At 36.9% G+C, this 25,430-nt stretch overlaps 1 protein-coding gene across 1 annotated transcript in view; it reads right to left on the bottom strand.

Moving 5' to 3' along the window:
- MACC1 (MET transcriptional regulator MACC1) overlaps positions 1–25,430 on the bottom strand; it is a gene marked incomplete at both ends in the record, with an annotated part of 47,479 nt that overhangs the window by 9,375 nt on the left and 12,674 nt on the right. Inside the window, 7 exon segments of the mRNA XM_082846201.1 lie at positions 3,749–3,937; positions 6,627–7,558; positions 7,722–8,190; positions 8,194–8,527; positions 8,529–8,692; positions 8,696–8,817; positions 17,480–17,602. Coding sequence (XP_082702327.1) covers positions 3,749–3,937; positions 6,627–7,558; positions 7,722–8,190; positions 8,194–8,527; positions 8,529–8,692; positions 8,696–8,817; positions 17,480–17,602 — 2,333 coding nt within the window.

The following is a 25,430-nucleotide window of genomic DNA, read 5'->3' as shown; positions in this document are numbered from 1 at the left end:
ACATGTTTTGCTTATAATCATATTCCAAGTTTTATAATTTTTCTTTCACGTAGGAATTACAGTGTCATTAGAAAATTTCCTAAAATTTTCTTAAAATTTTACTTAGGGAGACGGTTAATTTAAAAGTGTTGTTCTCAGAAGTCTCCAGAGAGAGACTTTTTTCATCTTAGAAAAGAATAAGGGAAAGCGGCGTGGGGGGTGGTGGGGCGTGGGTGGTGGTGGTGTGATGAATTGGGTGATTGGGATTGACATGTATACACTGATGTGTATTAAAATTGATGACTAATAAGGACCTGCTGTATAAAAAATAAAATTAAATTAAATTAAAAAATTTTAAAAAAGAAAAGAATAAGAAGTGGTCAGAAGTACTGAAGAAAAATCTGACACACTATTAATAATCCATTCTTTAATTGGCTGAGGCTTGATGAAGATGTTGAGGCAAATTTTGATAGTATCCTATCATAGCTTGAAAAAAGAAAAAGTGAAATTAGTTGCTTAAACTCTCCATCCTAACCGTAACTCCCAGCTCTGCCACTCAGCCACTATATTGGATTTGGACTGGATGGTCAGAGTGTAATGGTTAAAGTGCAAGGACCCCAAAGTCAAGATTTGTGCTCCAAAACTCGTTCCATGACTTCCTAGCTATGCATGTTTGAGCAAGTTACTTAGCCTCCCTACAGCTTAGATAACATTAGTATCTGCCCCACAAGTTTTTGTTGAAAGGATTAAATAAGTTAATTTTTGAAATGTTACTGGAATAGTGGCTGGCACAGAGTAAGTGCCACATAACTATTAGATAAAATAAAAATAGAACAAAGGAAAAAGGGAGAAGTTGAAAAGCAAGGAAAGTGAGTGAAAAGAACATGATTGTAGACATTGGCACACATAGGAGGAAATTCTCTAAATTTGTGCCCACTGAGGAAGTGAGATAAAGGAAATAAAAGCAGCATGGGAACCACAAGAACTTGTTATCTCCCTGCCCCAATTTCAATTCCCTCCCTCTGTACACCCTACCCAGAACTAATATAAGTATGTTTTGAAATCAACTGCTTAACTTGTAAATTGATCATATTTAAGAATCATCTCCTTCCTAGGAGAAAAATATTGTACAACTATATTTTTTTCAGAGAGATGGAAATCAGCATATATTTACCCTTACTTTACATGGCCTAAAAGGTAAAGATTCTCATAGATTATTTGGAATAGCTTCAGGCCAATATGCTGTGAATTATTTTCTAAACATTTAACAATACGCATCAAAGTGATGATTGTTAGTGTTGATCCCAACAGATTGAACAATAGCCCCTAGAAAGACACATAGGGGCTTTCCTTTCTGCTTCTGAGTGTTTATCAGCCTCAGGCATAGACTTAGTCATTTGTGATTTGGGCTGTGCAAAAGTAAATAAAGGAAAAGTAGCCTGTTTGTTGGCCTCCATGAAGATTCTGGGGAGGACAAACTGTAAACAACCACAATCAGAGAGAAGTTGGATACTTAACAAAAAACTCTTTGATAAATAGCACTCTGATAAACAACTCTAAATAAAACCTTTTTAAAAACCGATCTTATTAAGAAAAAAATAAGTCCTGATTTCAATGAGACAACGTTTTTTAAAAGATTTTTTTTTAGAGCCATTTTAGGTTCACAGCAAAATTGAGAGGAAGGTATAGAGATTTCCTGTTTATGCCCTGCCCCCCCCCACATGCACAGCCTCCCCATTATCAACACCCTTCACCATAGTGGTATATTTGGTACAACTGATGAATCTACACTAATATATCATAATCACTCAAAGTCCATAGTTTACTGTAGGGTTGACTCCCAGTGTTGTACATTCTATGGGTTTGAACAAATATAAAATGTTATGTATCCATCATTATGGTATCATACTGAGTACTTTCACTGCCCTAAAAATCCTCTGTGCTCTGCTTATTTATCCTTCCCTCCCAACCCCTGACAACCACTGATCTTTTCACTGTCTCCATAGTTTTGACTTTTCCAGAATGTCATATATTGGACTCGTACAGTATATAGCCTTTTCAGATTGGGTTCTTTTGCTTAGTAATGTGCTCTTAAGGTTCCTCCATGTCTTTTCATGGCTTCATAGCTCATTTCTTTTTAGTGTTGAATAATATTCCATTGTCACACAATATTCCATTGTACCACAGTTTATTTATCCATTCACCTACTGAAGGACCTCTTGGTTTCTTCCACGTTTAGTAATTACGAATAAAGTTGCTATAAACATTCATGTGCAGGTTTTTGTGTGGACAAAAGTTTTTAATTCCTTTGGATAAATACTAAGGAGCATGACTGATGGATCACATACCAAGAGTATGTTTCATTTGCCAGAAACAGCCAAGGTGCTCCAAAGTGATTGTATATTCCCACCAGCAATGAGTGAGGGTTCCTGTTACTCCATATCCTCAACAGTATTTGGTGTGGTCAGTGTTCTGGATTTTGGCCACTCTAATACGTATGTAGTGGTATCTCAATTACACAAATTTTTAGTCAGTTAACTAAAATATCAGAGTAGCATATCACGTACAGTACTGTTCCTTTTTTATTTCTTAAAGATCTCTCATTTTTGGCTCATTCAGTAAAAACTGATCTGTAGGTTGTAATGCCCTTCTTAGTATATAGAGATAAATGTAATCTATGCAAAGGAAATATGGCTTCAGCCTTTGGCTAGTCGTGGCTAAAGAATCTTGTTTAGAGAGTCAGGTTTTAGGAAACCAGAAGCCAGCCTGCTGAGACTTCCACTGTAGCTGCTAGAATTCAACTAACTTGATTTGACTCTTGACCCTTCATGGAAAAGCTTGTCTTGTCCTGCACACCCAGCTGACATAGTTACTTCAAAGTAAGAAAATTTTCTCAAGAAATTAATACCCAGTTCTATGCTCATAAAGGAAGTAGCAAATACAGCTTTTGCCTGCTGTCAAGTCATCATCTAACTAGAGAGATAATCTTTCCTTAACTGAAATATCTTGAAAATGTTTACACTCATGTAAGAGAAAGATACAGAACATTTTATATGTGCTCATCACTGGAATATTTTTATTTAGGTCAATAAACACTGATTCACATTTCTTTATGGTATTAAATAGAGAAAATATTTATCTAACTTACACCTAATAGTATACCTTTGTTTTAATATTAATAAAAATTTGAATTTTAAATATTTACTTTGTTCTACATGCTGTCATTCTGTATTTGATGTCTATAGTTATTGTATGCAAAACTGTAAAGGAGATAATGCTCGTAGATATCTCTAGCTATCATTACCAATGAACCCCACACCATCTACTCTCTTAATGCTTTTTGTCACCAAACATTATTTACCACCAATGACTAAGTCTGTGCCTGAGGCTGATAAATATTAATTACTATGTCCTTTTTCCTTGTCATGACTGGGTCCCAACTCTTCCCTTCAAAGTTTATCTGTTCTCTGCCTCAAGTTATTATAGCCCTACATACTAACTGCCTATTTAATTTGGTCAATTTATTTGATAAAAGGCCATGGAGATATGCAATCCAATAGGAGAAACATCAGTATATTTTAAAGGTTCTTAATACCTTTAAAGAGTGATGTGTGTATATTTCAGATAATATCAATGGTTATAGGGGCAGTGACTTCAGTTAGTGGATCCTCTAGAACACTCAATCAATCCACATATGTAGGGCACTCTTGATTGCATTTGATTCACCTGGTCTGCAGTTTTTCACTATTTAGACAAATAGAAATCTTACCTCTACAGCAACATCTCCAGCTTTTCCTTGGTGAGGAATTTCATATGCCTCCATTTGTCGCTTTGTGAGTCGTACTAACTTTTCAGCTAGTTTCCTCCAGCCTTTTCCAAGCTTGACAGCTGAAGTCAGACTAGCAGCCTCTTGGACGAGATGTGCTACTAACCCCTGGCAACCAGTCTTCAGCAGAGCCTGCAGCAACAATTGCATGGCATAATTAAAAGCAACTAATTTGAGCTTTTTTCTATAAATTAAATTTGTCATTACATATTCTGGAAACTGGCATCCTTTTTCTCACCACACATATATTTGAATTTTCTAAAATTCAAAGAGCTGATTTACCTTTTAAGCAAATCCAACAAGCAAAGTACAGAGACCACAACTAGACCAGAATTAGGGGAGATTTAGGACTAACTCATTGTGTAAACCACTGAACTAATATATTTCTTGTGTAAACCACTGAACTAATATATTTCTTAATAGCCTTAATTACAAAAGGAAGAAGTTGAATTAGCCACTTCCAAAGATACCCTGAGGTTCTAGCAGTCAATAATTTATCAACCCAGAGATGATTATTTACTATATGAACAGTAATTACTTTCCTTACCAGAGGACTGGCTACAGGATTTCTATAGGGGGAGCACACAGTTGCTGGTACATTATTCTAGTTTTTTAATCAAAATGTGATTTAAAACTTCCCAGAATCATGTGTATTGCATAAAAAATGAAACACTCTGACAACCTTGAACAAAGCTATTAATATTTATGACTTAAAAAAAATTTACTCTCTCCATTCACCACCAGTGTAGTTTTGCTAAATTTAAATCTCAAGGTATCAAATATAAAACACTGAGGTTTCAACAATGCACACTGGAAAACCTTCAGACTCTTTCTTCCTTAATTAAGCATCTGAGATTTGTCAGTCACCATGCATGTTTTAAAACAAGTCTATGACTTTCTCTTTTGCCTTGAATATATTTTTAAAATACGAGATTAGATTTATCTATCTCTGTTCAGATAAAGATGTTTGGTAGCCCTTCATCATTTAATGGCACTGAAAAGCTTTATCATTATGAAACAATAAGTAAAAATGAATTACCAAGTAAGTACACTTACTATGCAAATGAAGTTTCAAGGGGTAGCCTCTATACAATATGCTTCATTGTCTTCTGGTCAGATAGCCAGGCCTTAGCTCTTTCCATTCAGAAATTCTGAAGCCTCCACTGAGGCAAAATATAAAATTTTAGGAACTACTCCCTTGAATGAGCTCTCCACCAGCACTGTCTAGTTAGTCACCAAAGCTACTCAGTTATCACACACCAACACAGAGCAGGCGTAACCAGGCTTAAACTTTCAGATCATTCGGCCAATATAACCTTTTTTGCCACTAAGAGAAACAAGAAAGCAATTTTCAATTCAGACTTTCATGGCTCCATGCTGAACATGAGCTATGAGAGGTAATGAGCTATTGTAAAATGCATGTGCAGCTTCAACCAGGTAGATCAGCCAATGACTGTAAATGGCCTGGGTTAAGTGAGAATGCAGCACACCATCATAAAACCACCTATTTAACAATCAGATATTGGACTTTAAAAATTCACCCCTCACAGTATCACTGTAGAAACATAAAAATAACAGAAGGAGAGGGATTGTTTTATATATATAGTTCTTTATTATATAAATTATTGTTAACATCACAGAATAAATTTCTCTCCAAAAATTTCTCTCCTCCTTTTGCACTTTGGTTAAAACTTTGCTCCTCTACATGAACCTGCCTCATCTATGTGAAGATCTACATCTCTTACACAGCACCAGCTTTGCACAGTAATAGTGATATTTACTACACACCAACATACGTACTCAAACAAATATTTTTACACACACGCATGCATTGTTAATACCTTTGTTTCTGGAAGACATAGTGGTTTTACGTATGGCTTTGGAACCAAAAAGGTTTCAAATCCCATCTCTGATACTAACCAACTGTCAGAACTTGGGCAAGTTGCCCAACCGCCCAAGACTCAGTTTCCTCTATTTGAAGATGAAGATACTAACTAGACTTACCCTGTAGAGTGGTTAAAACGACTAAATGAGAGAGCATGTATAGGATGTTGGGGACAGTGCCAAACACATAGAGAACCCTAGAGAAGCGGTATATATCATTATTATTATTTATACAGTCACATTTTAGCCATTTTTAGAAATAATGCTCTTTTTTTTTTTTTTACTTTTATAAAATACTGAATTTCTACATTTAAGGCAAAATAGTTCTTCATCTTTTTTATAGATCTCTGCTGAGCCTTACACTGGGGTGAATGCTATGTTAAAAAAAAAGAATCCTAAGAGTCCTATTAAAACATGAAGATTAAGAAGGGAATTAGCAATATCATTTTTGGATTGTGATGCATTGCATACAAAGGATGAATATTAAATTGCTAAAGTTAAAGACATTGGTGATATGTCTAAAAAACACTAAAAAGTGAACCGATACCAATGGCCAAGTTAACTAGCTTTGTTTCAGTTTGTTCTTATTTACTTTCATGTAATTGGAGCTTCTCTGATATTTTAAGAGCTATCTAAATATTTGAAAAAGGAAAAGAAGGGATCTCTTAACTGTTATGCTCTAGCACAAACAGAATCTTTAATCTTCCATTAAAGGATGATCCTTGGGGGCCTAGTTTCTGGGAAAATCACAATTGAATGTCAAATCTAAGAAACCAGTTATATGATCTTGTAGGCAAAGCTCTATATTTGCTGTAAAGTGACTTCAATTTACTTGAGACTGCTGAGAATTTTTTAACTACTCTCATATGTTTACTTATAAATATTGCCAATAAAGTTCTCTATGGTAAATAAATTACTGTGATCAAGCAATACTCACCACAGTAAGTTCATAAAGAAACTTCCTGGTATTTCTATCTGCATGAAAATCTTCCTTTAACTTCTTTACAACATAAGAAACTTTTTCTGATTCTTTGTCTGGTTGTATTCGATCAAAATCTTCCAGTGCCAGATGTGAGTAACCTAGGACATGAGCTAAAACTTTCCAATCATAAACTTTTTCTGACACCAAGGTCAATACAACTGAGTAGATGTAAGTCAGTTTTTTAAGAGGCAGGGTAATTTGTTCAAGAAGATTCCTGGTTTTGAAGACATTATCTGACATAGACATTACTTGTTCCTTTGCAATCACCTTGACATTTTTGCAATGTAAAAGTCCAATCCTACCTCTCAGGACTCCCACATACCATTCTTTCACTTTGGACCATCCAATGGCTTTTACTTTACCTTCTCCAAGAAGAGCTACTGTGTCCCCTTTGAAATATTCAAGTAAGTAGTCAATCTTGCTTTGTCTTAGCACTGTCTTCAGGGTTACCCCATAGTTGGCAAAGTTCAAATTTTTGTTTTGAAATGTAGGATATTTAACACGCACTGTTGGTAATAAAGGAGCAGACTTGATTTCCTTCTCCTTCTGCAAATCACCTGGCAGATTTGAGAGGCTTTTTAGGTTTGGGGCTGGATCGGGTGCAGTAATAAAGAACTGTGTAACTGGCCTACCATTGGGAGGCTCCACTTGAACACGGAAAACAAACAAGTGCATTTCTCTGGAGTCAACTAAGGAGAATAAAAATTGTTGATGAACTACTTGACCTGATTGCAACTGCTTTTGTTTAATTTCTTTCCCTTTTCCTTCTACCTTTACTTCAAAATCAGGATCACATGAAAAGACAGAAATACTGAAATCTTGTGGCTTTTCAAGTAAGAAGGAATGCTTCCAGAGCTGAAACACAACTGGAGATGTGTTGTTTCCCACCCTTCTTTTTTTTTTTTTTTTTTTTTTGCGGCTCAGCGGCCATGGCTTATGGACCCAGCCGCTCCACAGCATGTGGGATCTTCCCGGACCAGGGCACAAACCCGTGTCCCCTGCATCGGCAGGCGGACTCTCAACCACTGCGCCACCAGGGAAGCACCTCACCCTTCTTAATATCAGAGGTTGTAAGCCTTCCTGGCATATAACTATGTCCACAAACCGTGAAAATAGCAGTGAAACTGGGATGGATATATTTATGCCCATAAGTTCCAACTGAGATGGTTTTGTGGATATAATCCCAAATGGTGGCAGCTGGTGACTGAGTACCTTTAGTTTGTGCAGCAACCACTAGATACATTGCCTGACTCAAGTCTACTAGCTTGACTTGGATGGTGTCTTTATAAATGTAGCAATTGTTTAATACTTTAAAAGGGCCTTCTTTACCCAGGCTGTGAAAACACACCACTTCTGTCATGACTTGGCTGAAAGGATCCTCTTTCACTTCAGCTCCAATTTTCATCTCTAGCAAAATGGCTTCCATTGTGTTAAGGTTACCTAACATGATTTCCAACAGTGGGCTTACAGTGCATGAAAGATCATGGTTTAGCATCTGTGGAGGATCTAGAAAAGCCCTTCAAGATACCTGTTGGTATTCTCCCACAGCTACATGGCCTTGGGGCACATGAACAGTGATATCTGATTCAGGTAATTGTACTGACCCTCCCTGGTAGTTTAATTTGCAAACTATTGTGGTCTCTGCAACTTGTGTTTGGGCCCATCCAGGACTCTGATTAATTGTATTCAAATCTAGGCAGGAGCAGGCCAGGTGATGTTGACTTAACCAAGCCATTTTATAAGCCTCTCGATCATTTTGAAGCCATTCTAAGTCTTCTTCTAAGATCTGGTCAGAGTTATGTATATTCTGATGGGCATGTGCTGTGTCATCTAAAATGTCCAAAAGTTCTGAAACAATTAGATCTTTCAGATTTCCTTGAGGAAGACTGCCTAAGCAACTGATGCACGTCAAGTTCATCACCAGAAGAACCAAAAGAATTTCCAGTTTCTACTTCTCTAAAAAAAAGAAAAGGATCTTCCTTCAAGTTGGAAATATTATCTCTCTTCTGGTTATTTCTTAGCTAAATTATGTCATCCAAAAATGGGTTAGATGCAGACAGTTCATTCCAGAATGGATTCATAGCACTGGAAGCACTATTGCCATGGAGTGTGAAATCATCGGGCCAATTGAGAGGCAAACCTGGGTCTGGTTGTTATTTAAACAAAAACAAAGAAAAACAAAGATGAAGTGGCATTCTGAGATATAACCAAGATTAATTTTTATTATAGCTAAAAAATTGAAGAGTTTTTATTTGCTTTTTGATCTCCAGTCTAATGAATACTACAAAATTAATGTTAAATTTGGTCAAATTTTCATGTTGTGAGGAAAGAGATATTGTTTGACCAGATTATTTGACCATATGTAATGTTACTTTATCTTAAGACATTATGATTTATAAACAAAGGTATAGCAATTTAGATAATAATCATTTAATCATCTTCTTGAAAATGATCCAGACTACAAACATTTATGCCTTGTTTTTTTTTTTTTTACATCTTTATTGGAGTATAATTGCTTTACAATGGTATGTTAGTTTCTGCTTTATAACAAAGTGAATCAGCTATACATATACATATGTTCCAATATCTCTTCCCTCTTGCGTCTCCCTCCTTCCCACCCTCCCTATCCCACCCCTCTAGGTGGTCACAAAGCACTGAGCTGATCTCCCTGTGCTATGCGGCTGCTTCCCACTAGCTATCTGTTTTACATTTGGTAGTGTATATATGTCCATGCCACTCTCTCACTTTGTCCCAGCTTACCCTTCCCCTCCCCATATCCTCAGGTCCATTCTCTAGTAGGTCTGTGTCTTTATTCCTGTCTTACCCCTAGGTTCTTCATGACATTTTTTTTTTCTTAGATTCCACATATATGTGTTAGCATACGGTATTTGTCTTTTCTCTTTCTGACTTACTTCACTCTGTATGACAGACTCTAGGTCCATCCACCTCACTACAAATAACTCAATTTCATTTCTTTTTATGGCTGAGTAATATTCCATTGTGTATATGTGCCACATCTTCTTTATCCATTCATCCGATGATGGATACTTAGGTTGTTTCCATCTCCAGGCTATTGTAAATAGAGCTTCAATGAACATTGTGGTACATAACTCTTTTTTTTTTTTTTTTACATGACTCTTTTTGAATTATGGTTTTCTCAAGGTATAGGCCCAGAAGTGGGATTGCTGAGTCATATGGTAGTTCTATTTGTAGTTTTTTAAGGAACCTCCATACTGTTCTCCATAGTGGCTGTACCAATTCACATTCCCACCAGCAGTGAAAGACTGTTCCCTTTACTCCACACCCTCTCCAGCATTTATTGTTTCTAGATTTTTTGATGATGGCCATTCTGACAGGTGTGAGATGATATCCCATTGTAGTTTTGATTTACATTTCTCTAATGATTAATGATGCTGAGCATTCCTTCATGTGTTTGTTGGCAGTCTGTATATCTTCTTTGGAGAAATGTCTATTTAGGTCTTCTGCCCATTTTTGGATCGGGTTGTTCATTTTTTTGTTATTCAGCTGCGTGAGCTGCTTGTAAATCTTGGAGATTAATCCTTTGTCAGTTGCTTCATTTGCAGATATTTTCTCCCATTCTGAGGGTTGTCTTTTGGTCTTGTTTATGGTTTCCTTTGTTGTGGAAAAGCTCTAAAGTTTCATTAGGTCCCATTTGTTTATTTTTGTTTTTATTTCCATTTCTCTAGGAGGTGGGTCAAAAAGGATCTTGCTGTGATTTATGTCATAGAGTGTTCTGCCTATGTTTTCCTCTAAGAGTTTGATAGTTACTGGCCTTACATTTAGGTCTTTAATCCATTTTGAGCTTATTTTTGTGTATGGTGTTAGGGAGTGTTCTAATCTCATACTTCTACATGGTACCTGTCCAGTTTTCCCAGCACCACTTATTGAAGAGGCTGTCCTTTCTCCATTGTACATTCCTGCCTCCTTTATCAAAGATAAGGTGACCATATGTGCGTGGGTTTATCTCTGGGCTTTCTATCCTGTTCCATTGATCTATCTTTCTGTTTTTGTGCCAGTACCATACTGTCTTGATTACTGTAGCTTTGTAGTATAGTCTGAAGTCAGGGAGCCTTTTTCCTCCAGCTCCATTTTTCGTTCTCAAGATTGCTTTGGCTATTCGGGGTCTTTTGTGTTTCCATACAAATTGTGAAATTTTTTGTTCTAGTTCTGTGAAAAATGCCAGTGGTAGATTGATAGGGATTGCATTGAATCTGTAGATTGCTTTGGGTAGTAGAGTCATTTTCACAATGTTGATTCTTCCAATCCAAGAACATGGTCTATCTCTCCATCTATTTGTATCATCTTTAATTTCTTTCATCAGTGTCTTATAATTTTCTGCATACAGGTCTTTTGTCTCCTTAGGTAAGTTTATTCCTAGGTATTTTATTCTTTTTGTTGCAGTGGTAAATGGGAGTGTTTTCTTGATTTCACTTTCAGATTTTTCATCATTAGTGTATAGGAATGCCAGAGATTTCTGTGCATTAGTTTTGTATCCTGCTACTTTACCAAATTCATTGATTAGCTCTAGTAGTTTTCTGGTAGCATCTTTAGGGTTCTCTACGTATAGTATCATGTCATCTGAAACAGTGACAGCTTTACTTCTTCTTTTCCGATTTGGATTCCTTTTATTTCCTTTTCTTCTCTGATTGCTGTGGCTAAAACTTCCAAAACTATGTTGAATAAGAGTGGTGAGAGTGGGCAACCTTGTCTTGTTCCTGATCTTAGTGGAAATGCTTTCAGTTTTTCACCAATGAGGACGATGTTGACTGTGGGTTTGTCATATATGGCCTTCATTATGTTGAGGAAAGTTCCCTCTATGCCTACTTTCTGGAGGGTTTTTATCATAAATGGGTGTTGAATTTTGTCAAAAGCTTTCTCTGCATCTATTGAGATGACTATATGGTTTTTTTCCTTCAATTTGTTAATATGGTGTATCACATTGATTGATTTGCATATATTGAAGAATCCTTGCATTCCTGGAATAAACCCCACTTGATCATGGTGTATGATCCGTTTAATGTGCTGCTGGATTCTGTTTGCTAGTATTTTGTTGAGGATTTTTGCATCTATGTTCATCAGTGATATTGGCCTGTAATTTTCTTTGTGACATTCTTGTCTGGTTTTGGTATCAGGGTGATGGTGGTCTCGTAGAATGAGTTTGGGAGTGTTCCTCCCTCTGCTATATTTTGGAAGAGTTTGAGAAGGATAGGTGTTAGCTCTTCTCTAAATGTTTGATAGAATTCTCCTGTGAAGCTATCTGGTCCTGGGCTTTTGTTTTCTGGAAGATTTTTAAACACAGTTTCAATTTCAGTGCTTGTGATTGGTCTGTTCATATTTTCTATTTCTTCCTGATTCAGTCTTGGCAGGTTGTGCATTTCTAAGAATTTGTCCATTTCTTCCAGGTTGTCCATTTTATTGGCATAGAGTTGCTTGTAGTAATCTCTCATGATATTTTCTATTTCTGCAGTGTCAGTTGTTACTTCTCCTTTTTCATTTCTAATTCTATTGATTTGAGTCTTGTCCCTTTTTTTCTTAAGGAGTCTGGCTAATGGTTTATCAATTTTGTTTATCTTCTCAAAGAACCAGCTTTTAGTTTTATTGATCGTTGTTATCGTTTCCTTCATTTCTTTTTCATTTATTTCTGATTTGATCTTTATGATTTCTTTCCTTCTGCTAACTTTAGGTCTTTTTTGTTCTTCTTTCTCTAATTGCTTTAGGTGCAATGTTAGGTTGTTTATTCGAAGTGTTTCCTGTTTCTTAAGGTAAGATTGTATTGCTATAAACTTCCCTCTTAGAACTGTTTTTGCTGCATCCCATAGGTTTTGGGTTTTCGTGTCTCCATTGTCATTTGTTTCTAGGTATTTTTTGATTTCCTCTTTGATTTCTTCAGTGATCACTTCGTTATTAAGTAGTGTATTGTTTAGCCTCCAAGTGTTTGTATTTTTCACAGATCTTTTTCTGTAATTGATATCTAGTCTCATAGTGTTGTGGTCAGAAAAGATACTTGATACAATTTCAATTTTCTTAAATTTACCAAGGCTTGATTTGTGACCCAAGATATGATATATCCTGGAGAATGTTCCATGAGCACTTGAGAAAAATGTGTATTCTGTTGTTTTTGCATGGACTGTCCTATAAATATCAATTAAGTCCATCTTATTTAATGTATCATTTAAAGCTTGTGTTTCCTTATTTATTTTCTGTTTGGATGATCTGTCCATTGGTGAAAGTGGGGTGTTAAAGTCCCCTACTATGAATGTGTTACTGTCGACTTCCCCTTTTATGGTTGTTACTATTTGCCTTATGTATTGAGGTGCTCCTATGTTGGGTGCATAAATATTTACAATTGTTATATCTTCTTCTTGGATCGATCCCTTGATCATTATGTAGTATCCTTCTTTGTCTCTTCTAATAATCTTTAAAGTCTATTTTGTCTGATATGAGAATTGCTACTCCAGTTTTCTTTTGGTTTCCATTTGCATGGAATATCTTTTTCCATCCCCTCACTTTCGGTCTGTATGTGTCTCTAGGTCTGAAGTGGGTCTCTTGCAGACAGCATATATATGGGTCTTGTTTTTGTATCCATTCAGGCGTCTGTGTCTTTTGGTGGGACCATTTAATCCACTTACATTTAAGGTAATTATCGATATGTATGTTCTTATGACCATTTTCTGAATTGTTTTGGGTTTGTTATTGTAGGTCTTTTCCTTCTCTTGTGTTTCTTGCCTAGAGAAGATCCTTTAGCAGTTGTTGTAAAGCTGGTTTGGTGGTGCTGAGCTCTATCAGCTTTTGCTTGTCTGTAAAGGTTTTAATTTCTCCATCAAATCTGAATAAGATCCTTGCTGGGTAGAGTAATCTTGGTTGTAGGTTTTTCTCCTTCATCACTTTAAATATGTCCTGCCAGTCCCTTCTGGCTTGCAGAGTTTCTGCTGAAAGATCAGCTGTTAAACTTATGCGGATTCCCTTGTGTGTTATTTGTTGTTTTTCCCTTGCTGCTTTTAATATGTTTTCTTTGTATTTAATTTTTGACAGTTTGATTAATATGTGTCTTGGTGTGTTTCTCCTTGGATTTATCCGTATGGGACTCTCTGTGCTTCCTGGACTTGATTAACTATTTCCTTTCCCAAATTAGGGAAGTTTTCAACTATAATCTCTTCAAATATTTTCTCAGTCCCTTTCTTTTTCTCTTCTTCTTCTGGGACTCCTATAATTCGAATGTTGGTGTGTTTAATGTTGTCCCAGAGGTCTCTGAGACTGTCCTCAGTTCTTTTCATTCTTTTCTCTTTATTCTGCTCTGCAGTAGTTATTTCCACTATTTTATCTTCCAGGTCACTTATTCGTTCTTCTGCCTCAGTTATTCTGCTATTGATCCCTTCTAGAGTAGTTTTATTTTCATTTATTGTGTTGTTCATCGTTGCTTGTTTCATCTTTAGTTCTTCTAGGTCCTTGTTAAATGTTTCTTGCATTTTCTCTATTCTATTTCCAAAATTTTGGATCATTTTTACTATCATTATTCTGAATTCTTTTTCAGGTAGACTGCCTATTTCCTCTTCATTTGTTAGGTCTGGTGGGTTTTTATCTTGCTCCTTCATCTGCTGTGTGTTTCTGTCTTTTCATTTTGCTTATCTTACTGTGTTTGGGGTCTCCTTTTTGCAGGCTGCAGGTTCGTAGTTCCCGTTGTTTTTGGTGTCTGTCCCCAGTGGCTAAAGTTAACTCAGAGGGTTGTGTAGGCGTCCTGGTGGAGGGGACTAGTGCCTGTGTTCTGGTGGATGAGGCTGGATCTTGTCTTTCTGGTGGTCAGGTCCATGTCTGGTCGTGTGTTTTGGGGCGTCTTTGGACTTATTATGACTTTAGGCAGCCTCTCTGCTAATGGGTGGTGTTGTGTTCCTGTCTTGCTAGTTGTCTGGCATAGGGTGTCCAGCACTGTAGCTTGCTGGTCATTGAGTGAAGCTGGGTCTTGGTGTTGAGATGGAGATCTCTGGGAGATTTTCGCTGTTTGATATTATGTGGAGCTGGGAGGTCTCTTGTGGACCAGTGTCCTAAAGTTGGCTCTCCCACCTCAGAGGCACAGACCTGACTCCTGGCTGCAGCACCAAGAGCCTTTCATCCACATGGCTCAGAATAAAAGGGAGAAAAAGTAGAAAGAAAGAAAGCAAGGAAGGAAGGAAGGAAGAAAGGAAGAAAGAAAGAAAGAAAGAGTATAAAATAAAATAAAGATAAAATAAAGTCAAGTTATTAAAATAAAAATAATTATTAAGAAAAAAGAATTTTGTTAAGTAAGAAAAAAGCAAAAAAAGACCCCCCAAATCGGATGGATAGAACCCTAGGACAAATGCTGAAAGCAAAGCTATACAGACAAAATCTCACACAGAAGCATACACATACACACTCACAAAAAGAGGAAAAGGGGAAAGAAATCATAAATCTTGCTCTCAAAGTCCACCTCCTCAATTTGGGATGATTTGTTGTCTATTCAGGTATTCCACAGATGCAGGGTACATCAAGTTGATTGTGGAGATTTAATCTGCTGCTCCTGAGGCTGCTGGGAGAGATTTCCCTTTCTCTTCTTCGTTCGCACAGCTCCCGGGGCTCAGCTTTGGATTTGGCCCCACCTCTGCGTGTAGGAGGGCTTCTGTTCTTCGCTCAGACAGGACGGGGTTAAAGAAGCCGCTAATTCGGCCGCTCTGGCTCACTCAGGCCACAGGGAGGGAGGGGTACAGAGTGCGGAGCGAGCCTGTGGCGACGGCAGAAGCCGGCGTGACGTTGCACCAGCCTGAGGCGCGCCATGCATTCTCCCGGGGAAGTTGTCCCTGGATCCCGGGACCCTGGCAGTGGCAGGCTAATCAGACTCCCCGGAAGGGAGGTGTGGAGAGTGACCTGTGCTCGCACACAGGGTTCTTGGTGGCAGCAGCAGCAGCCTTAGCGTCTCACGCCCGTCTCTGTGGTCTGCACTGTTAGCTGCGGCTCGTGCCCGTCTCTGGAGCTCCTTTAAGCTCTTAATCCCTTCTCCTCGCGCACCCGGAAACAAAGAGGGAAGGAAAGGTCTCTTGCCTCTTCGGCAAGTCTAGACTTTTCCCCGGACTCCCTCCTGGCTAGCCGTGGAGCACTAGCCCCCTGCAGGCTGTGTTCACGCTGCCAACCTCAGTCCTCTCCCTGTGGTCTGACCGAAACCCGAGCCTCAGCTCCCAGCCCCACCCGCCCCAGCGGGTGAGCAGACAAGCCTCTCGGGGTGGTGAGTGCCAGTAGGCACTGATCCTCTGTGCGGGAATCTCTCCGCTTTGCCCTCCGCACCCCTGTGGCTGTACTCTCCTCCGTGGCTCCGAAGATTTCCCCCTCTGCCACCCGCAGTCTCCGCACGCAAAGGGGCTTCCTAGTGTGTGGAACCCTTTCCTCCTTCACAGCTCCCTCCCACTGGTGCAGGTCCCGTCCCTATTCTTTTGTCTCTGTTTATTCTTTTTTCTTTTGCCCTACCCAGGTACATGGGGGAGTTTCTTGCCTTTTGGGACGTCTGAGGTCTTCTGCCAGCGTTCAGTAGGTGTTCTGTAGGAGTTGTTCCACGTGTAGATGTATTTCTGATGTATCTGTGGGGAGGAAGGTGATCTCCGTGTCTTACTCTTCCGCCATCTTCCCCCTCTCTCCTATGCGTTGTTTTATATTTCATTTTCATGAAAGAATACCTCTGAACGAACAGAATAATTGGTCAATTATCCAGATTTTTCTAAACATTGAATGGTTCGTCTCATTACATCTAAATTATTCATTTAATGTTTTTCTTTTCTGATAATAGTCAATATGTAAAAAAAAATCAAATACGTCTGTGAACAGCTTAAATAATTTGTTAAAAAATAATATGCTGAACTAGACAATCATGCATTTTTTAGATTATTTTCTGATAACTTCGTAATGATAAATTTTAATAACACTGAATTTTTTCATGAAAAATGAACATTTCATGAAAATAAACGTTGAAAAAATAGACCACCATTAGATTTACTACCTGAAGGGATTCCCTGAAATTTTTCAAGTTTAAAAGGGCAAAGAACATGCTTATTACCACTGTAAAATGGAAACACGTTACTTTGGAAAGTGGGTATTTTAAGCATCAGCAACACATTAAAATACTTATATATCAACTATAATGAATTTCTATATATCTCAAAAATCTTGAATTTTTTTATGTTTAGAGCAACTTATACTTGGCAGTTTTGCAAAATATTGATAATGATTCTGTGGACTTTGTGAAGCTGGTGCTGCTTTAGAGAAAATGAAAGCTAAAATAGAAAAATGAGTTCAATAAGCTTTCAGACTTTTTTGTTTAGTATATATAGAACTATACATTGATTGAAATGAGCCTTAAGTGTCATATATTAAAAATCAGAAGACGTGTTTTGAAAAATAAATGTTGCATTTCTTTTATTTTTACACTTTTCTTCAAACCCAGTTCCATCGGACTCTCTTAAAACTTACTTTTTCTCTGAGAATCTGTTCAATTCTTTTATACTGTATTTATTAGCCCACTCCAACATACAGAGATCTCTTTAACCCCAAAATTCATTATATTTACTTTAATATACCACTCATTTAATAGTTTTTGTCTCCTCATAATATTTATTATATGTTGTTTGACTATTTTATTTTCCTCATCTTTTTAATGATAGTTTAAGTATTTCCACGGTAAAGTTTAGATTTTACCATTCTTTTAATCTTCTGTAGCACTTTTCAGAGGTAGTTCTCCAATAATTAGTGGTGGTAGAGGAAAAAATTACAATAATTATAAATTCTTGTACCTGTAATATTGCAATTTTTTGAGGCTTGTTGGGCTTCCATGTCAAACAAATTTCCTTCAGACGTACTTCGTGAAATTCCTCCTGACCAAAAATGGGCTTTTTCACTGGTTAACATTATTCCACCTACAAAGTAAATATAATATATATGTGTACATATATATATATATATATATATATATTTCTTGTAAGAATACATAAACAGGTTGGCATAGAAACCAAACTCAAAGTAATCTACATATTTAAATAGAAAACTGCATATAAAAACACTCTGCATAGGTCCTCTACTTCTGATAGGATGCTGGACTAGGTATCCTGAAATAGGTATTATTACTCCATTGAAAAACCCTCAGATCCTGGATTAATACCAACAAGCAAACCTAGAAATACATTAGTGATCCTATAAAGAAAAGTAATAATGAAAATCCCAAGGATAACAAAAAGAATAGTAAGTTGAAACTTCAATAAATAGGCATTCCTTGTTTGGTGATTGGAAGTCTAAAAATCACAAAACAAAATTTTCCCCAAATCCTTCTATACATTTAATGCAGTTCAAGAAAAATCATATATTATGTATATGTGTTTGTAACTTAGGCTTTTTAAAAATTATGTAGAAAAGCAAAGACAAACCAGAAAAAGAACACGATAGAAGTTATATGTGCCGCCAGATATCAGTATTTATTATAATTTGTGCTGAGTAAGACAATGTGGATTTGGAACAGAAATAGACTAAGGACACACAATACCCCTAGAAATAGACCGACCCTCACATGAAAACTGAATATATGGCAGAGGTAGCCAGGCAGAGCAGTGTGGAAATAGATTATTCAATAAACAGTGATGGTACAATTGGTTGTCCATGCTGAAAAAACTTACATTGATCATACACAGAAATCTGTTATAAGAGATTTAAAGACTGAAAAACAAAACTTTAAAACTTAAAAATAGAGTCTAAGGAATTATCTTTATGCTTTCTGGAAATGGAGAATTTCTTAAGCAGAGCACACACACAAAATGCAAACCATAAAAAAAAAAGAGAAATCCTACATATCAAAGGACATTGTTTACAAAAAGTAAAAACACAAGCTCAAAACTGGGAGAAGATATTTGCATTACATATGACTGAAGAAGAAAAAAGGACTGTATCCTAAAATACATCAAAGACTCCTACAAATTAATAAGCAAAATAAAAACAACATTACAGAAAAATTTGAAAAGAGATCTGAATAAGCATTTCTTATAAAAAGTAAACACAAATGATCCCTAAGTATATTAAAATATGCTCAATTTATCAGTAATCAGGGAAATGCTAAATGATACCACATGAGATACAATTATCAACCATCAAATTTGCAAAAGTTTTAAAATCTGGCAACACTAATTATTGGCAAAGATGAGGAGCAAAGGGAGCTTTTATACACTACTAGTGGAAGTGTCAATAAGTACAACCACTTAGAAATCAATCTGGTATTATCTAGGAAAGGTGCTTACAGCCCAGTACTCAGAAATTTCAATTCCAGTTATTTGTTCTAGTAAAACCTTCCATATGTGCATCAGAAGATATATACAAGAATGTTCATTACATATTTTAAAAAATGGGAATCAATCAAAATATCCTTTGCCATATGAATGGATAAATTGTGGTGTTTTAATACACTGGAGTACCATGCAACTATGAAAACAGATGGATTACCAGTAAAAGTATCCATATGTACTAACTGTAGATATGGCATTGCTGAGCTTCAGTCTTCTTTACATATATGTTTTCTCTGAGCCCTATGACAACACTGAAAAATGCGTATGTTAAATCAGATTTCATAGAGTACAAAAATGAATCTCAACAATATGACGTAAGTAACCTACAAGGTCAAATAGCTGGTGAGTGACTGACCAGCCATAATTACTCATGCACATTACAGCTACACCATATAGCCCATAATCAGGTTGCCATATACCCCTTCTCAGACTCAAGGTTCCCAAGAGTACATTCTGAGACTATCCCACCTTCCATTTCCAGTTTCCAGTCATGCTGAACCTTATTTCTTGTCGTCCTTCATCTGTTAATCATACCTCCTTCACCTTTGACTTGTCTTTTTAGCCATACATTTCTTTCAAGTTCTTGACATTTTATTTCAAAGCAGTTTATTTTTTTAGAGAAATCAAAAGCCTTTTCTGGTATAAAAAAAGAAAGAACAAATTGAAGAGGAGAGGGGAGGAGAAGAGAGGAAGGAAAAGAAAAAGAAAGAGAAAGAAAGGAACGGAAAAAGGGGTAATGTTTTCCAAACATGGTGGATAAACAAATGCAAAAATTATCTCATAAAAAAAAGTCAAATACTGCAATAGCAACTTTTTTCTCTGATAGGTGAAACTACATGGAAAGTTCGGATGAAAAGTAGAGCTTTGCACTATGCATTTTACACTGAACCTCAAGTTTCCTGGCAGATCCTCAAAATTATGTGGTTGATTTTACCATATGTAATGTCCAAAACTAAAGTCTTTAGCACAGAGTAGGTAGCCAAAACTTTGAAATAGGAAAACTAAGTTCACATCCTTCTGCAAAATTAAGCAGATTAAATTAAAATGAGAAAAAATATTTAAATAAAAACGTACTTTTCAAAAAGATAAAGTACACTTTAAATGGAAAACCAATTTAGACAGAAGTCTACCTAAACTCTTTAATTTCTTGTGGAGAAAAGAGCAGAAAGGAACAATTTATACCTAGGATTCTTTTGAGGCAAATAATCCTTAATATAAAAAATAGTAATTACCCAGTGGAATACAGTGAGAATGTCTCAAACATAAGAACCAGGAATGATGCCTTATGAAGTTATGCTCCTGGAGAATTATAACATTTCAGAAACAGAGGGACAAGGTGGTTGTTAGCTGGAATTCTTTATGGAGTAGTCCTCTTCTCCAGTCACCCAAGCAGATCTTCACTGTCATTTATGCCAGTAGTTCTAAAATTCAACCCTACCAGAATGACCTGGAGGGTTTGAACAAACACAATACAAAACAGTTTGCTGGAGCCACCCCAGTGTTTCAGATCTAGAAGGTCTGGGGTTGCACCTGAGAATTTGCATTTCTAAGAAAGTGGAAAAGTGATGTAATGCAGTGGTTCTGAGGGGTACATTTTGAGAATCACATTCTAAAAACCACCATGCTAATTTCTTTCCCAAATAGACTTCTCCCTATTCTCTGGCTCTTCCCACTATCCCCCAATGAATCCTTCTTCTCCCCATCTTTTTGTGTATACACACACACACACACCTCACTGGACTTTGTCCTAAACCTGGAGTTTTTTTTTTTTTTTTTCTGTGAATACAGGGAAAGGTGGTATAAGAGAAAATCCCTTGACTGGAAGGACTGTGATTCTGACATACAGAGGGCAGCGCATGTTTACACAGGTGCAAATAGCACTAGGCACATTTATCTTTTCCTTGTGTTTTCTTCCAATTAAACTTTATACTCAATTGCAATTGCTGTCTGAAACGGGAATTTTTTAAACCTCATCTAAAGAAGCATGAGTCAGTCTTTGTCGGAATGACTAAGTGGGAAAAGAGCAGTTTACTACCCACTTAACTGGGGACATGTTCTTGCTTTTTAGAACACAATTATTCTGATTCTACATGATCCACTATTTTTTTTCTTAAAGAACCAATGAATAAAGTTTTGATCTTCATTTATTTTACTGTTTAAACTAGGCCTTAAGTGACTGGGAATATTTACCAACTGTATAACTTAGCAAAAGATCCCAGATTCTTTCTGAAGGGGGGTGGTGTTTGCAAGAGTAACCAGGCAAGCAATACCATTCTAAAGAATTATCCCTTTAAAATGTGTTCATTTGAAGTCATTATGGTAGTCATTATACAGTGAAGATTGCTATTTTTAGCCACCCAGTAGGTTCAAAGTATTTTCCAACTAGTCCTTGAATACCTCAGATCTCCGTTATGTTTCTATGATCTGTACTGCATTTAATTCTCGACCTATGTGATATTAAAAATGCTTCCAGGGGCTTCTCTGGTGGCGCAGTGGTTGAGGGTCCGCCTGCCGATGCAGGGGACACAGGTTCGTGCCCCGGTCCGGGAAGATGTCACATGCCGCGGAGCGGCTGGGCCTGTGAGCCATGGCTGCTGAGCCTGCACGTCCGGAGCCTGTGCTCCGCAACGGGAGAGGCCACAACAGTGAGAGGCCCCCGTACCGCAAAAAAAAAAAAAAAAAAAAAAAAAGTAACAATGGCTTAGATTTTAAGACTTTGAGGCAAAAATGATAAGAAGTTTAACTCAATGAGAGTGAAATAAAGTGGTCGCCAGCCTCACGCACCATACCTCCTCCAAACAAGGACTTTTTAAATAGGACATTTGGCCAAGGCAAAAGAAAATCAAGTCCTTGGCAAGGTTGGTTCTACTCATCCTGACCTTACCTCATTCTTGCAACATCTTGCCTTCACCTCAGAGAGCAGAACTATGTAATCAACATTCAAAAAATGGTAAGAAATCTTTCAAAAGTTCAGAGGCTATTCCATGGAGATAGAAGTGTTTAAGAGAATATTATAGACTTCTGATAAATATTCATTGTAAATCACCAATCTTTTAATATTGACCTAAGCATATATAACTGATGATCAATAGACATTTGTTTTATTAATTTGAAGTCCCTTCAGTATGTTCATTTTAAAGATGGATTTCTTCTGTGTGTGGATGCATACAAACACACACACACATAAACTCTTCTTTGGTTTAAAAAAGAATTTGAAAATGCTTACAAATACTCAAACTATGCATTTAACCAACAAGTAAGTGTATGTTATTCCTCAGTAAAAAGTAAAACAAAACAAATAAGTAAATAAATTAGGGTGATACTTGCAGAAAGTTGGTAGGAAAATAAAAATAAATGATTTTACAAACATCATGCTTTAAGTTCCAGTATATTACTAGCAATAGACCAAAAGTTTGGCTCTCCACTTTCTCAGAGACCACAATAAGGAAAACATTACTAGTTACAAGCTACACAGTGAGCATATGATACAAACAAACCACTTAACAGAAGCACCAAAATCACCCGGAGTGGTGAGGAAGGACTGCTGGGAAGGACATCCTTACCCCACCCTTTATCATATGTTCAACAGTGAGTCTCTGTCACAGAACTCTTTCTTAATATGCGCTGATGGCATCTCACCCAGGGGCAATTCTGTCAAATTGGATAGAGAGCAGTGGGTCCGGCTAAGCAGCTGTTTTCCTATCCTAACAGAAGAAAACACGTTAGGTTACAAAAGGACAGCATAGATCATCAGGGCCAGTAAAGCCCACCCTACTTAGTTTCTCTCAACTGAGTTTCTGTTTCCACATTTCAACCCACATGGATTTATATGTTCTAGCTTTTGATGAGGAACCAAAGAATCACTTCCTCTTGATCCAAACAATGAGCTAAGCTAAAGATGGGAGTCACTCTCTCTTGGGAAATTAAGAGGAGTAGCTAAATCGTAGACCTGAACAGAAGATCACTTTACTTCTGCATGTTGCAGTTAGGACATGGGCTGAAACTTTCCTGAGATCACAGTGGTATTAATGCTTCCCCACAGAAGCATATAGGTACTAACCTTCTAAGCCATAGAGCAAGGTTAGTACTTTCACTGTGGAAAACGTTTAATGAAGGTGTTATCAAATGCCTGCTGTTGCCACGGTATATTCCTAGTGATATGTCTCTCAAGTTTAAACTTTAAGCAATATATGTTCCTAGCAAAACTTAGAAGATGAATTAGCTACAAAACTTTTTTTAATGTGCACATGCACACACACATACACACACACACACACACTCCTTCTTGGTTTACAAAGAATTTGAGAATGCTTACAAATACTCAAACAACACAATGCACTTAAACAGCAAGTAAGTGTACATCATTCTTCAGTAAAAAAGTTAGAAAACAAAACAAGTAAGTGAATAAATTAGGGTGACACTTGCAGAGAGCTGGTAGGTAACTGAACAAGTTTAATTATTGCACGAGTTGCTGGATATGACTTTGGCTGTATAATAGTGACCTTAAGCCATTTTTTTTTTCTTTTTTTGCGTTGTTAAATGCAAGAGAAGTCTCTTGGCTTGTATTTTTCAAAAGGTACAGAGGTCAAGTACTGATTCAGAAGGAGTGGAGCCAGAGTCGGATTTACAATGTGACTAAGGAAGCTGAACCTGTAGGTCTCTGACTTGCATGGCCCTTTCCAGGGCCCTGTGTCTAATTCTGTACTTGTTTTCTTATAAGATTTATACCCTGAAAAACTCCACTACTTTATAGAATACTTGACATCATGAGATCTCACTGGTTTTCCACTATCGGCAGTATTCGCTTGTTTGTTTTTCCTTATGTGGAAATGCATTTTGGCAAAGTACAAAGAAATTAGGCTTTGGAATTAGAATTCTCTTGTTTCGGACCCCTGGGTATAAACTTGGGAAAGTTACTAAACATTCTGTGATTCCGCTTATCATCTGTAAAAAATTAATAATAATAATAACTATTATTATTGTTGCTGTTGTTGTTGCCATTGTTCTTCATGAGCCTGCATTCTTCATAGTGCTGCTTTAACAGTCAAATGAAGTACTGTATAAAAAGTGGCAGGACCAGGTGATTCCCTTTCTCCCTCTTGTCCCTCCTTCCTATTATTCCTGTGCATATAGAAATAATTTCTCCAACTGGGCCCATTCCAGAAGCTTCTCCTATCACTCAGATGGCTTGAGACCCTGACCTCACTCCCTAAGGGAAAAAATGATTGCTGACCAGTTGTGTCTTGGGACCCTATCTCCTATGCATCATTCTTCATAGAATATTTTAATAGGTATCTGTATTACTCCTGCCAAAAAGAGTGGTAGGCTCGTGACAACAGAGGAACTGGGGTGCAGTAGAAAGAATGCAGGCCTTGAAATTAGACAGCTTTGTGTTCCAAGCAAAGTTTACAAATGAATTCACTGATCTGAGCATCACTTTCTCAACAATAGAGTATAAAAATATTTATTTTAAATAGTTGTTTTAATGGCATGTGAACTATATATCAATAAAGCTGTTTTTTTAAACAAAAAGTTGCTATAAAGATTAAATTAAATAACATAAATCCCCAATTAACACCAATCACTGCTGAAAATGAGAGTTCTTGTTTTATTTTTTCACATCTGTGCCAGTTCTGTTGGTTTTAGCATGAGTAATGAGAGGCTACTGATGAAGATACTTAAGGAATATTGGAAAAGAGGAAGCAGAAAAAGTTCTGTGGAAGTTTAATTGTTATTTTAGCATGATTGATTATTCAACCTGATAATGCTCTTTTTACTCTCTAAGGAGGGTAATCGAAAAATACTGTATTTTTTTCTAACTAGATTTTATCAGTCCCTTTGCAACAAAATCTAATATTTTTCAGCCAACACTTACCCCACTGCTACTGGATTAATTATAAGATTCCCCATAGTCTTTGCCAGGAGAAAAACACCCTCTGACAAACATTTTGTGTACCCCTGGGTTTGACCTTAGAATGCTGGTGTAAATCATTTACATATCTAAGTCTACCTTCTTGACAGAGAGTCAATATGAATGCTTAGTTGCTCTTAAGTGATAACCATGTTCATGCACTAATAATTGCTGTGAGAAGAAGCACGTGGATGAAGTTTGGTAGAATTGATAAAATTAAAGAAAGGAGCCCTCATTATGCCACATCATCTAGTATGTAAAGCCGGAGTTTCCCTTAAATTCTCAACAATTTATCATGTCTAATTTTTAATGTTCCAGGGAATCACAGTGTTTTTATTCATCAATTCTGTAAATTGAGAATTGTGTACAAAGTATGAACTGTTGATTAAAACACAAACTTGAAAAAAACTAATATGTGTTCATACGTGACTATATATAGTCAGATTGGTAGGTAGATGGATGGTTAGATAGACAGATAAAGCAGATAGATAAAGTAGATAGGTATAG

Source organism: Leucopleurus acutus (genome assembly GCF_964270905.1).
Source record: "Leucopleurus acutus genome assembly, chromosome: 9".
Classification (NCBI taxonomy): domain Eukaryota; kingdom Metazoa; phylum Chordata; class Mammalia; order Artiodactyla; family Delphinidae; genus Leucopleurus; species Leucopleurus acutus.
This window is presented reverse-complemented; position numbering and strand designations above follow the sequence as displayed.